The 14,867-nt window shown below is 46.7% G+C and overlaps 1 protein-coding gene across 6 annotated transcripts in view; it reads left to right on the top strand.

The window, feature by feature from the left end:
- Positions 1-11,774, top strand: part of LOC135389141 (ADAMTS-like protein 5) — a 41,234-nt gene extending 29,460 nt beyond the window's left edge. Inside the window, exons 3-13 of one of the 6 annotated variants that reach the window (XM_064619152.1) lie at positions 972-1,084; positions 1,762-1,822; positions 3,280-3,388; positions 3,456-3,577; positions 4,656-4,770; positions 4,828-4,914; positions 7,968-8,071; positions 8,124-8,502; positions 9,895-9,927; positions 9,984-10,049; positions 10,542-11,774. In XM_064619152.1, coding sequence (XP_064475222.1) covers positions 972-1,084; positions 1,762-1,822; positions 3,280-3,388; positions 3,456-3,577; positions 4,656-4,770; positions 4,828-4,914; positions 7,968-8,071; positions 8,124-8,502; positions 9,895-9,927; positions 9,984-10,049; positions 10,542-10,867 — 1,515 coding nt within the window. In that variant the 3' untranslated portion in view covers positions 10,868-11,774. Of the gene's footprint in view, positions 1-971; positions 1,085-1,761; positions 1,823-3,279; positions 3,389-3,455; positions 3,578-4,655; positions 4,771-4,827; positions 4,915-7,904; positions 8,072-8,123; positions 8,503-9,866; positions 9,928-9,983; positions 10,050-10,541 lie in introns of all 6 variants that reach the window. The other 5 variants (XM_064619151.1, XM_064619150.1, XM_064619154.1 and 2 more) reach the window with 5 other exon arrangements.
- Positions 11,775-14,867: the final 3,093 nt, after the last annotated feature.

Genomic DNA, 14,867 nt, shown 5'->3' with positions numbered 1-14,867 from the left:
GCGCGTGCTAGGCGTGTGTCGTCGAGTTCCTTGTTCCAGTTTTAGGTTGTCGCGATTCCTTTCATTAAATTCACGATTGTAATCATATGGATGCAGATATACATGTGCATACGCAGTTCGAGGAGAGGGAGGGGCCATGTTTTTTTTTTTGCCTTTTTATTTTTCCTTTTCATGTCATGTGGGGTTTATTATGGGAATAGCGGAATTCGTCGGGTTGACGAATTCAATTTCTCCCCCTTTTGTTACATTCAAACTCAAATTGAAATCACAAGCACAACTCAAATTATATTTACATCGGACATGAGCGCATATATTTCTACTAAATACTGTACGTGCTTGGTATTCGCAAAGAAATGGGGGGGGGGGGTTTAACAACAACAACAATAAAAAAAAAAAAAGAGCCCGACATATACCGTACCTCCCGGTGGATAACCACCATAGAGGTAAAAATTCCGCGGCGCGCTAATAATGAAGAGAATCGGGCGTTTTCCGGGTGCACCGGACTTCGAAAAAGCTATGAGAGCAGCATTCGTGCCATTTTTGAAATTCAGTACAAGGGCCAGGTGGACACTCTCAAAGAGAGTATACAACTACTACGTGACTTACTACCAAAAAAGAAAAAAAACTAACTATTTAGTTAGCGGCTTCAGGGGGAAAAGTGAGATAGCAGAATGACAAGACAAAGACAATCCTCGCTTCTATTAATTTTTTTTTTTGTATCCTGGAACGTACGTTGAAATGGCCATCGCCGGATGAACCAAAACAATGCGCCTCAGGACCACAATCAGTGCATGAAACTGACAAAGCTAACGATGAAGCGAAACGCGATATGGCTGGAAAGAAACAGAACCTTGTGTGTCTTTCACACGATGTCCCACAGAGGGAGTTGAAGGGCGTCTCGCTCACAGTGCATGCAAGTGCCTTGTGACTTTCATTTAGAACCTGTACACACTTATCGAGGTCTTTTTTAGGGAGAAAGCACAAGCTTTGGGTATGCTCGTTGGTCCTTGTGGAGTTCGTGGGCACCATGCAGTCGGACCTGCGGTGGAGGAATATCTTCCAGGACAAGGACGTGCCAACCAGGGTTAGTGTCTCTTAAGATGGCACTCGTTTTACTGAGTTCCAGACAAAGCGAAAGAAGAGTTCTACCCGTAGAATGGTAAAACTACTCAGGTTTGTTTATCTCCTGCGGGAAGAGTTTTCATTTGAGTTCTTAAGCTGAGATTAGAGCACGCGAAACTCCAAATGAAGACTCCGTTCTCTCCATGGGATGGTTAAAAAACGAGACAAACTATTTTAATGATGATGTTTGATGTTTGTCTGACTGCATCGCTGTCAGGCCCATAATAATAGAGGCTGTCGGTAGAGGTTCTTTGGTTTCAGAGACTTTTACGCCCCCTTTCCGCCTTTTTTCTTTTTTCTTTCTCAGCTGTCGCACTGTTCTAGAATGAAAAGCGAACAGAAAGAGGCTCCGCCCGGTATTGGACGTCTTAGCATACAATTTAGTATAGAGCCCCGCTCGTAGAATCGAAACACCTTCTGCGGCACTTGTAGTAAACTGATTCCAATGGAGAAATACCGCTGTCGTTATAACATCACCGTTACGCAGTTGTAGTTTGTTCTTATAGCACCGATCTGTTCGTTACCTGCTTGGTATGTCCTACTGCAGTGTGCATTATACTGTTAAATGATGTAGACTCTCTTTGCGAGGAGTGCATCCTTTATTTTTGTTTTCCAATTTAAATGTTTCCAATATTTCAGGGGACACGAAGGCTCAAGGTGCTCCGGAAATTTTGTGCAACACAAGCTGTGTAACAAACAGGTACTGACGCACTCTTACAGAACCGTGACGTCACTCACTTAGGAAATCAATCCTGCCGGTTATACTGCATCCTTATGGGATGCACACGAACCTCAGAGGGATCGCGCTGCCCTCCTGTGCCATCATCATCGTCACTCTCCCCTTGTTACATGAAACCGCCAATAGACGAGTTCAGAAAATCCCAGAGTGCTTAGCGCCGCTTTGAACTGTGGGAGTTTACTAATACGAAAGAAACCGGTGGCCTCCAAACTGTTCCGATTTCTCCCCTACCGGTCCATTGTCCACGACGTGTCAAGGTCAGCGAAAGCGAAATGCGAAGGATTATTCTTCGTTGCCCCGCTCAGCAAGCGCCCAGGATGCAATGCGTGCGCAAAGAGCACTGGGATTTTCTGAAGTCATCTATTCTGAGACCGCATCTGGCTAAACGCCGTCACAACAACAACTACATGAATAGCATGGGATGAGGTGATTCACCGCAACAATTGCGGTACCATACCTCAGTGCATGTGGGTTACGATATGAGTGGGATGACGATGAAAACGATGAGGGACACACACACATGACACACGCAAATGAGATATCACACACGCGTAGGCGTCGTAACTGATGAGGATAGTAGTACATCCGGCCGGCCACCGGAGATGTAATGCTGTGAAGATAACATTTCCGCATTCACGGCAAAGGCTCTGAGGTCAGAGGAGTTGAAGCAGGCTATAGTAGACGTCAAGAACACATAGAATGAGTGCAGTCATTGACGGTGCTGCACAGGGTTAGAACAAGGACGCAAGATTGCTGCAAGGCGCCGTCACAAAAGACAGAGCTATATGGATTACACATATATGCGTCTCACACGAGCTCTGAAGTCAGTTTCTCATGCTGTTCACAACCGACCTCTCCGGTGCTTTTCCCGGAAAGATTAAAAAAAAAAAAAAAAGTATTTGAGATATTTTATCAGCTCTGATGTACAGCTTGCTTCAACGTTAACTTGAACGCAGCGACGGATAGCCCAGCAGTTGGAGAGCCACACTATCCGCGCTAAGTAGAACTATATCTGTTCTCTATCACACTCACGCCTGGGGGTGTTTGTCGAGAAGAGACGCTCCGCTCCCGCAGAGGAGGGTTATCGTGAGGAGGTGGAGGGTGCTTCTCGACAACATCCTCAAACACCAGTAGGATAGCACCACTCTCTCTCTCTCTCCCTATAGTTCTACTTAGCGCCCATAGGGTGGCTCTCTAACTGCTCCAGCAACCATCGTTGTGTTAAAGTTAACGTTGAAGCAAGCTGTACGAGCGAAAAAAGTTTGATCAATTAAATTTTTCTGTAAGATATCCGCGGGTTCTCACCATGAAGTTTATAATGGATCAAATGATTCGCACAATGCAACACCCCGCTCCCAGTCGCCGAAACTCTAATTTCAATTATCCGGAACACTAAACGTCAAAAACTTGTGTTTCAGAAGTGTCCAACAGGGAGTGTCAACTCCGCGGAGGCGCAGTGTTCGCAGTACAATAATAAAGACGTATTCGGGCATAGCGTTAGGCATTGGGTGCCTGACAACAATCACAGTAAGTAAACGCCACTCGTGCTGCTCAAAAGGTCGCCCCATTGATGCCTATTGATATTGTTTTCCAGAGAAGAACGCGTGCGAATTGCGATGCCGTTCGGAAGATTCATCCCTGTCGTACAGCTTCGGAAAAATGGCCAACGGGACGGCCTGTATGGCTGATGGTGTCTGCTTCCGAGGAAGATGTACTGTACGCCCCCCTTCATTGATCATCACTGTCGATTTTCTCGCCAAGTCGGCCGCATATATCACGCACATAACACATGTAACACAGAGAACGCGTTTTATTTGATTTTTTTTTATTTTTTTCTGTAGAGATCCAGACTCGGAGCTATCGAAAGTCACCATTTCGGCGTGCCCAGTGCCATCTGAGATCAAGAACATTATGGCAATTGATGTTCTGAGGCTGGAACACATAGAAAGGACAAATACATACAAAGCCTCAAGTGCCGAAGAAATTAATGATGAAATTCGAATGAAAATTCGAAAGAAAAAATGATGAAATTCAGATGACGCACTCTTAGAAGTCGCTGGGGAGGCGCGTTAGCTTAGCTCAATTGGTAATCCAGAAGATGTGGGTTCGAGTCCTACAGCTGGCTAACCTTTTCAGTGACTTCTTTCGTCACCTAAGATTTTTTTGTATCGTACAATACAGGTTTTCATTTTATAAGCTGCAAGTGCTTTGAGAGAAGCACATATATGGCGTTTTTGCGAGTACGACATGGCTGACATTTGTTGCGAGACAGTCGTAAGAGATAAATGTGAGGTATAGCAGGCAGACCATCCGCCGCGTGGGACTGGGAAATTGTTGACTAAACAAGCGCACGTTGATGTTGCCGTCACGTAACTTCGCCGTTTCGTGAGGTCAGGTCAGGGTTTAGTGTCTGCCTCGCACATGAAGCTTTCCGTCGTAATGGCATCCATAATCGAAAAAAAGCCATCAAAACAAGGCACGTGGCTTTCTTCTGCCGCGACATTTGGCCTTGTGGCGTAAATTGTTTGCAAACAGACAGTCTTCTTATTTAGAAATTGAAATGGCTTTAAGTAATGACTGTCCCACGTTTGTCCAAAAACCTCTCGTTCAAAAGTGAACGAGTCTTACGTTTACGTACAGCCTTGCGCAGCATGTCTGCCCTGCCGTACAACCCACCTACAAATACATCGTCTGTGCTACTCTCGTAGGGTTTTATATTTGGTGTCAGTATTTGCTAAAAAAAAACTAGATATTTATGGACAGAAGCGTTATGTTGTCCCCCCTGTTTATGTAGAAGTTGGGCTGCGACGACATTCTGGGTTCTCAGACGAGCAGGGACATGTGCGCTATCTGTGGCGGACGCAACCTATCCTGCGTTCAAGTTCAGCAGATGTATTCATCCACGAACGGTGAGAGGGTTCTCGTTAAGAACGTGTTCCTCCTTTAACTTGTTCACTTTCTTTCAGGTAACTTCCATGACTATAACCCTGTCACGGTCATTCCAGCGGGAGCCACCAATGTTCGCGTCCAGGAACACACCAAGAATTTCTTAGGCAAGCATCTTTTTAAAGAACTAGCGTGAAAGACGCCTGGATATTTTTGTATTTGATAGCAGTTGATTGTAGGACCGACAAATATTGTGTGTTTTTACAGAAGAGATCCTAGTTGACAAGAAGACAGGTCTTACGAGGTGACTGTCGTGAGAGCGTCGCTCGCGGCTGCTACGTCACCGTTTTTGCGCGATGTTAAAACTATTTTTAGCCCATGCCCTGGCAGGCTACTATAGATCAGTTAGGATTTAACGCTATATATGCCCCTATATCCCCCTATATACCGCCACCTATAGTCATAGTCTAAATCGTAGAGTATCCCACCGACATCTCATCGTTGCGGTCGTCGTCGCAGACTGACGCTCGTTGTGAAGAGTAGACCAAGCAGCTATCGTCATCTGTCGTTTAGTTGAAGGTTCCTCCAAGTTGTGCTGCCATCGCCGCGGACTCCCCCACATGGCACAAGTTGAGCGCAAAAATGTGTCCTCGCAGAATGAAAGGTGATCCCAGAAATCTTTGCGCAAGAAAATTCTAAATCATAAACTCAAACTCGCAGAATGAAAGGCACCTTGAGGCCAATGCAGAAGGATTCATCCGTGGCATATACAGATGAATGTGCGAGGAGGGGGGATAACGTTGGGTCGACGAGAGGTCGGCCTGTTGCTCGGGGGGAGAGTAGTGGGAGGAAGCGGAGGTTAAATATTTGCTGGTAGGCAGCATGGTCTGTAGCCGCCCTTGAAAAAGTTCAGCGGAGCTCTTTGGACGAGCTTCCGACGAGATCTCCTCGAGCTGGGGTTCAGATGTGCACAGCTTGCAGAAGCCTACGTCTTGCACCCAGTGGCTGGACATTTCATTATAACGTGCTCCTCTGTTTCTGTTTCCCCGCAGTGGAGGCATCCACGGTTCGATGTACTATTCGCGACACTCTTGCCTGAAATCGTCTGTCAGTACTTCTGCAGCTGATATCTCCTAGGTTGCCCTCGAAAATGTTGTGACAATATTGTATTCAAAGGTGGGCCATATGCTGCGCGTGTTTATTACTCGAAATAAATTATCTTGCAACACCTGGGGATTCGAGGTTGGATAAATCACGGGATGCCGCTTTCAGAAAAGTGTGTCGCAAGCAGTACGGCCGAGCTTGAAAACGTGGGCTCGTGTGTATGCACTGCGAAGGAGGAGGGAAGCCTCGACCCCAAAAAGCCCACTTGTTGCACAGAGTGGTGGTGCAGATCCGTCTCACGTTTGCATGTCAGGGTGTAGCCTCCACACATGCCCCCTGGTTGAATTCGAGCAGCAGAAATTGCTTGGGGGAGCTTTGACTTTCGGTCTGGTTTTCGCAGCTGTTTTAGCCAAATCATCAATGTGGTCATTGCCTGCTTGGGAAGTCATCTTGCCTGCTTGGCTTGCCCTTATGGGAAGTCATCCAGTGTAGCGATACCGCTGTGCCCTGGGATTCAAGCCGTGCTATTTGCAGCCGTGCCTTTCCTGCGCGAAACATGTTTCGTAGTGATATTTGATACGCGAAATAGGGGTCCGTGAGTCCCTGATTATGACAATGTTGGTGAAGTTCGTGTCCTCGGCAGCCTTAAGCGCTTCTGTTATTGTCCGCAATTCCGCGTCTGCCGATGTACACCAGTAGACTTTCTGCTCAGTTAATCTTGAGCAATGCGGTGGCGCTTAGTCCTGGTGTGTTTATCCACACTGACAGCAGTGTAAATGTGCGTGGGTTGATTACAGTTGTTGTGGAGGCACTCCGCATCGAGGCGTTGAACGACGGTGTCCAAAGAGTTCGCTCTTCCTCTTGACACCAGCTAAGCGTACTTCGCTACGCATTTCAGTATAAATCCAGGGAGTTTCTCTGCACTCTGGCGATCAGGGCTTTACCAGGGACAGTTTTGCGGAGTCGTGTATGGTGCTTGAGCAGTCGTTGAGTGACCAGCCAGAGAAGGGGAAAGACTGGGTCATCCTTGTACGCAGCCTCGTTAGCTGCAAAGATGGGAATGCCGAGGGCATTCATTAATCCCTTTCTGTGGAGCTGCTCCGAGCCTTGGAGGGCGGAGGGACTGCGGCGAGTGAACGGAAGTCCACAAAATGACTTGGCTACGGTCGTGGCCTGGTGAATGGCTAGCACTGTGCGTTACGAGCATCCAGATGTAAGGCCTCCAGGCTTATAGGGCCTCCTCGTAGTCGTCGAACAAGGTTCTGCGAGAACAAACATTTTTGTCTTTTGTGAATGGCGCGCACGACAGCGGCTGCCTATCACAGACGCAAGTCTTCGCCCTGAACAATGGTATTCCATTTAGGGAAGGTGGGTCCAAACTTCCCCCGGTCCCAGGAGCATAAAGCATGCTTCGCCTTGGGAAGTCCATCGCAGCCCACGGACCGCCAACCGCAGTTATGCCGTCTTGGATGGCTTGTCTGAGATGCCCACTAGGGTTTTTGCCCGATACCCCCAGCGTAAACAGAACAGTTCATCTACAGGATAGACTTAGGTAAGGACTTGGGAAGATCAGGTTAAAAAGGTGGACTCTGAAGGTAGGGCCACTGAGAAAATCATGAATGAAAGCGGCGGACCTCCTTCCGATGGTGGCTGAATCGAGGGCCTGCATCATTTGTTGCCACCGTGTCAAAGGCACACTCGACGTTGAAGTGCAAGGGGAACTGCAAATTAGGCCCTCACTGTGCGCTCCATTGGACCGTATAAAAACTTATGCCTGTCCATAAAGCGAGACACGAACCACGGAGCCATATTGCAAGTAGCACTGTAGCAAGCGGTGATGTACGTTTCTCTTGAGAAGGAGCCATAAGAAGGACATCCTCGCCACGAATGAATCCCTCTAGCATTGCTGCGTTTCCCATTCTGCCACAGCGTCGACACTTTTCTGGAGAACCATTCAACATTATAGCATGGTTAAAGTGAACGACGCAATTCCGACCTGTTCCTACTTGACGCAATAATGATTCAATATTACCGTGGTGTCATTCCTCTCTAGCGCTGCTGGAACGTACACCTCTTAACCTGACAAGCGACGCACGATTTGTGCCTCATATCCCAGGGGAGCTTCAACTTGGAGGCACAGTCTTCACATACAGCATGGCACCGGACCACAACGAAAGTTTCTCCGCTTTAGGACCAACCACAGGGCCACTCACACTCATGGTACAGAACTGTCCCACGACGCAGTGCATCTTCCATAGAACCTTTCTCGCAGACTTTTTTGACCCAAAGCGGAGGTCAAGAAATCCTCTACGAATACTGGATTCCTAAGGAGCTAACCACCAATCGTCGTGCCACACTAGGCAGGACAACCACCAAGGCTACGTCTGGATTCAAGAAACGGCAACCGTCTTGGAGCCGAACGGAACGGTCCCATCCCGATGAAACCAAAGTGACTACGGACGTTCTTCGAGATGACCCCGAAGTGACGACAGGAAGAGTGACGCTAGACAATCGGATTCCTCTCCCTCCACTAGGGAAAGAGAAACAATGGCGGAAAACAAGCAAGGTTCAAACTCCCCTACTGATGCGCACTGACAGCGCATCCAGCGCGCTGTCACTTCCAGACAAACGTCACCGCAAGAAGCCCAAAAGTGAGTTCCCTTTCAATCGCCGTCATGTCTAATCAGATAACGAGTGGCGGAGCACTCATCAAGAAGGGCACGTGATCAGTGGTTTATCCAGAATCCCAAGCACGGAGGTGTGTTGCAAAAATGGTGGGGGGGGGGGGGGGTTAAGCAGAAAGCTGACACATGTGTAGCCAATGGAGGAGGGGTTTTTAATGACAGCCGGAAAGGATGGAATTCGAGGCCAGAATGAATTGGGCGCGGTCTCGCGCGATGGTCAGAGCGATGGGGATGATTGCGATCCGTGATCTTCCTCACAATATCTGCTGTTTTCGGGGTTCTGGCATATCTGGCAGGTGTTTTCGTTTTGGGGAGATGTAAGATTTTGGGGGGGCGTTAGAGTAGTGTGGGGGTGCTGAGAAAATCCATGGGTGGAGTCATTATTACAGTTACGTCATAACATTTTAGCTTGTGGCGGTTATGTGTCAAACTCAAATAGCAAGGCCCCCCTTGTAGATAGTTAGGGATTGTCTCCAAAAATTTTGGGGGGTCTTGAGGGTGTGTAGGGGGTCTGGATAAATCATTGCACGTGATGCGTGAAGGGCGCGTCGTATACCGCGCCCTTCGTTAGCTCGTTAGACGTATAAGTGATTCGTCTAAGACGGGCAAAAGATCACCAGGTGGTCGAAATTCTCCGCAGTCCTACCCTGTGGCACGTGCAAGATGTCGCCACACTGGGCTGACGCACTTTACGTGTAAATCTACTGTTTATTATTATTATTATTATTAAGACTGGCGCGTGACATATTGCTTGTGACGTACGACGCGTCCTTCACGGATCACAGGGTTCAATGACCGGGAACTTATATTTTCTGATGAAAGATGAAAGTCACTGAAAAGGTTGGCCAGCTGTAGGACTCGAACCCACATCTTCTGGATTGCCGGTCCAGCTGGCCAACTTTTTCAGTGACTTTCATCTTTCATCATTAATTTCTTAGGCAAATTGAGGCTTTGTATGTATTTGTCCCTTCTATGTTGTTCCAGCCTCAGAACATCAGTTCTTTTATATTTTCTGTCCATGTTCAATATTAAAAAATGTTCAATTAGAATTTAAATGTACTGACCAATATGAGGTGTAGAACCAATTAAACAAATTGCAGTGTCAACGGGAAAAATATCATCCACCGCACCAAATCCGGTCTCTCACCCTCATGGCCATTCGCCTGGCTTTACATCAGCCGGGTACGAGGTCACGTGAAGATAGGGATGGCTTTTATTCGAATAAAGTGGAGCAAAATAATTCCAAAATATGGTTGAGAACAACGTTAGAAATCGTATGACAATGCGCTTTGAGATTACGTTCGAGAAGATATTTTGTAACGTCTTCGCAGATGTTCGTGTATTTTCACCTTCTTTCAGAGCCTCGGAAGAAACCAAGAAAACAGAGACCGGGTGAGAATTGATGTAACGTATGTCGTTGTATTTCAATGCTTTGAATCCTCGGCTAGCAGGGTCCTGCCCCAGATGTCATCGCATCAAGAATCAGCTGGAGAATTATTGCAGCAGTGATTTAGGTAAACGATTTTAATGTTCCGACAAACTATAGATACAGTACTCTTACCTATTTCCTCAACGAAAACAATTTTTCTCTCATGGATAACACTGGCAACCAACTTAAGCCCTACCCTACGGAGATTGGTTGATTTTTCCCGCAATTTTCGTAAGAGTGCCATTAATTTCTTCAGTAATTTTTCACTGTTTAAATTGTGGCCCCACGCATGAACCTGTTTTTAATCCTTTATCAGGTACGCTAATGAGTGCACTTTTCTCAGTGCAAACATCCTCCCCTGCCCTGTGAGTTACAAACCAGCACATGCGAACTGCTTGTGTGCTGACCCGCACGTGGCTAAGACCGATGTGCTGCTTTCAACTTGGGCAATGTACATGATCTGCGTTTCGACTTTAGTATGCGTGACATGTAGATGGCGTATGTACAACAAAAGAACGATAATATTCCCGACTTCCAACATATAATGAAAGTGTCAACAGAATTGTGTGTATAACAGCGGCGCACGTCAAGATCCTCAGCGTGGAACCAATGGAGCGAGGCGAGGTCCGCTACGATGTCGCTGTCCTGGAGTCCTTCCGGAACGTATTTGCTCTTCAACAACGAGAGTTCCTGTGGTCGCCGAATGCGACTTGTCCGTGTCCCAAACTCTCCCTCGGGGACGAGTACGTTGTTATGGGTCACCTTCAATCAAACTACAGGCGCAAAGAATCTCGTCTCGTAGTGAACGACAAAAGTTTCGTTCGACGATTCAACGACGGGCGACAGCGACAACTACGTCGATTACGGCGACGACGTAACCAGAAGTGCAATAGGACTTTGTGACATTCTATGTAACAGACAAGTCTTGGTCTTTTGAGTGGAATGATCGCCTTGTACCGATAGCACTACAAGAGATTGTTCCGCCGGACCACCGGATTTCTAGGACCAATCACATACTGCTTCTAATATGCACCTCAATAGTTGTCACCAAGTGCTTCAACTGTCATTGTCGCAGACAAATATTGTTGCAGTACATCGAAATTTCTTTGTAGTGCCATACAAGATATTCGCCTAACTACTACGCACATCATACACTCCTCATGTATAAACTTTCAAAATGTGACTCATTTGTGTCACTCCCACTGTCAGAGACAAACGCGAAGCAAGTAACTTTGCTGCAAACATACACATCACTTGTCTTCTACCAGACGCCCAATGGAACTTGTTCAGATCTTGGCGGTATATCATAGTGCGTCTGACATCACCCTTGACCGTGAGGTTGTAAATCAATCTGTGATGGTTGTCAATGCACGTTTTGCATGACCATACTGAGCGTTGTTAGCTTAATCGTGAGTTGAAAGTGTGTCTTCATACAAGGCCAGTTGTGCTCGTCGTATATGTGTTATAAATTATAAATTTGTGCGGGGCACAACTTCTCACGTTGAGAAATTTGTTTTCTCTCTTTCTCCATCTCTCTACACTCTTTTTCGTGTAGAACATATCGCAAAATCGCGGGTCGTTTACTGCCAATCGAATATTGCTTGTCACTGGGAACGAACAAGGTGTTCCCTCGTACCAGTTATTAGCTGCGAGTATTATTTTGGGTGTTTCGTTTACCCGTGTTGCTGGCATTGTGAATATCCACCGTACACGTCGGTAATCTGCTTACTAAAACGTGCCAACATTGAACCGCTCGTGGAATTGAAGTTCTCAGTGTTGCTGTACGATAAATAAATAAGTTATTGAAGGACCTGCTGTCTTAGTCCCACAATCAGAGTGGATGGTGAAGACAACATATCTTCGCTACTTTGTGATTTTGTTTCGTACAAAGGTGCCCTGTAAATTCTCCCGCAATCAGGTCCGCACTCCGGACGCGGGGCGCGAAGCAATGTGTCTCTGCCTTCTTTTTCTTCTGCTCCATCGAGGACTAGCACACTCAAATACCGGCAAAATTTACAGGGAGCTTCATTATTTTGATGCGTCACACATCGCCTTCTTTCGGAGTCGCCGAAGCATCACGCAAACCACGCAAAAACTCCGGACATGGAAGATTATTTTCAAGTTATCCGTGCATTTGGACGACAGCAAATCTCTCGACATATACGTATTTTGCTGCACCAACTCTTATCGGGGACAACCTATCTAGAGGAGTTTTTTTTTTTTTTTCTTCAATAGACCTCTCCCTGTTTACAAACGAATGACATCAGATGGTGCAGCAGCGCCCTTGGTAGACTGGAACTTCTATATAAAAAAATCAATAAGTCACAAAAGAACCACGTTTAAATTTACCAGTACGCACCACGTTGGGCACCACCAAGGGGCTGCCCAGCAACCTTTCGGGCACAATACAAGACCAATGCAGGCCGCGCGTTAATAAATGTGCTTTCGCCTTTCTTCATATGAGACACGGGCTTTTTTTTTTGGCCCCTCGACTTCGGACGCAGGTTTCAAGAGCTACCAGAGCGAGCATATACCGAAATACAAATTGTTGGAGTACGTTCATAAAGTGTCACGTGGCGTATCACGTTTGCAACGGTGACAGCGTCTTTGCAATTAACTTGTGAGTCTGCAAACGACGTATACCTGCGAACGTTCCTGACACCCCACCCTGGCAAATATGTTTTTAACTCAAGCTACCGGCTATAGTGTGAGTACTTGGTAAATAAAGCAGTAAACCCAAAAATTTTCCCCGTTTGCTTAAGTCATGCCACTAAGGGTCACGTGTCCTAGATGTCTCCGAAAAATAAACGTGCGCTTGCTCCTTTCTTTTTACATCTACCAGATGTCCCAGGGATATAGAAAGTAAGACACTTTTCGAGCTCGCATTGTGGACGTACAGGTAACATCGCGTAGACGTGGCGGACATGTGCGATGTGTGCGACCTTTGTGGGACGTACCTGGGATATTTCTGGTTTACTGTGGTCATAACTAGAGTAGCGAATCCCGGGTCACTTTTGCTGTCCCGGGATTACGGGATACTTTTCGACTAATCCCGGGATCCCGGGCACACACGGACATGGTCATCCATGAAGAACGAAGCCTGAGCGTGGGCAACACAGAAGGGACAGACACGCGGCATGTTCATGTTCGAAGCATATGCATGACGTAAATGTCAAGTCGCTTCAATGCAGCACTGAGACGGGACGAAGGGCGGTTAAAACAAGGAGACAAACGTATCTGCAAGCGTATTGCAGATACGTTTGTCTCCTTGTTTTAACCGCCCTTCGTCCCGTCTCAGTGCTGCATTGAAGCGGCATGAACTATCACCAACTCCCCCTCTTCCCCCCTTTTGTAAATGTCAAGGACTGTCTCGGGCATTATTACGACAATACTACGTTCACGAGTGGAAAACACAAATGTCTTCGAGCATGATATGCACGGCAGAAAAATCATCTGGCCACATGGGTTCCTTGTTCAGCGCACTCTCTGAATCTGGTGTCAAAATCAGCTAACGAGTGCTGTCCCGCACCTCTTTCGATTTCCTCGAGCAGGAATAAGAGTTCTTTGCAGCATCCAGGCACAGACACAATGTTTTAATAACGACCTCATCACGACGGCTTCCCAGATAAACAGCCCGTGCCAGCACCGAAAAGAGACACCGGCACACAATGATCCTGCAGAGCGGATGCTGTGGGAGAGTCAAGCACTACTGTCTTTTCTTAGAAGTGCTAGAAGTCATTGCTAGCGATCGAGATGACACATTGTCAAGACTTGAAACTGGCATTCATGCTGCGTTTTAGGACGATCTATTTTAGACATTATCGCGAGAGCAGCGAAACGTTACAAAGTGAAAAGACTGACATGAACAGCGCAATTTGCTTATTGAGATCGCTGAAAGGCTTGATTGCCGCAAAGTGTGAAGCATTCGATCACTACCACATGATCGGGAAAGATGTACCGGGAACCGGGGAATTTTTTGCAGTAAGAAAGCGCAATCTACGATCCGCGCCACTGGGCTACGGAATTGCCCTGGAAGCAGTGATTTATCCAGACCCCCCTACACCAGTGACTGAAACCGGAACGGAACCGAAAACCGCTTATGGAACCCAATTTTTTTCAAGAACGGTAACCGGAGCGTAACCGCAATTCATCATCGGCAATTAACCGAAAGATGATTTCGGTTAAGGTTCATATAAATCGGTTCAAGCGTGAACGCGATAATCTTTGGATGCCATATTTGACAACTTTGACTACGGGTATATGGTATACGTGCTTCTGTTAAACAACAATGTATGATGGCAAAGTGATAATGACATGGGATGTTTCCCCATGGTAGACACCGTACCCTACCCCACTTCACCATAGGTACATCTTTTCGTCATGTGTTTTTCAACCGCTGAACGCACGCAGTCGTTCGTGCCTTGTAGCTTGTTACAGCACGAGCGAAAGGAATGCGCACGAGATAATAAAGACCGCAACGAATAGTTTTATGCGGAATGTAGCAAATGGCAAGAGCGCGTCGGAGGAAGTGTTCACTCTTTCTTCGACCTGGCAGATGGCAATGCACCACCCTTTCGGAGCGCAATACATAAATATGTTCATTTTTACCCGTTTGCACTTTGTAACTCATTTTGCGACATCCACGCATTCTGCAGATGCTCCTTGAGAAAACCGAAAAAATATCGCTTCAATCGCTTGGTTACCAGTAACCGCAAATATTAGAACTGCATGCGAATCCCGTAACCATAACCGCTTTCAGAGTTCTGACATGAACTGTTCGTTTCGGTTTCAGTCCCTGGTTTCGGCTTATTTGCATATCAAGATTCGGGGATGGATATCTCAACGCAGGTGCGTGTTTCAGGATCTTTTAAACGTAGAATGGCTTTCAATTAGGAATCTCATT

The sequence above is a fragment of the Ornithodoros turicata genome, chromosome 3, assembly GCF_037126465.1.
Source record: "Ornithodoros turicata isolate Travis chromosome 3, ASM3712646v1, whole genome shotgun sequence".
Taxonomy (NCBI): domain Eukaryota; kingdom Metazoa; phylum Arthropoda; class Arachnida; order Ixodida; family Argasidae; genus Ornithodoros; species Ornithodoros turicata.
Note: the sequence above shows the minus strand (reverse complement) of the source record. Positions and strands in the feature narration are given on the sequence as shown.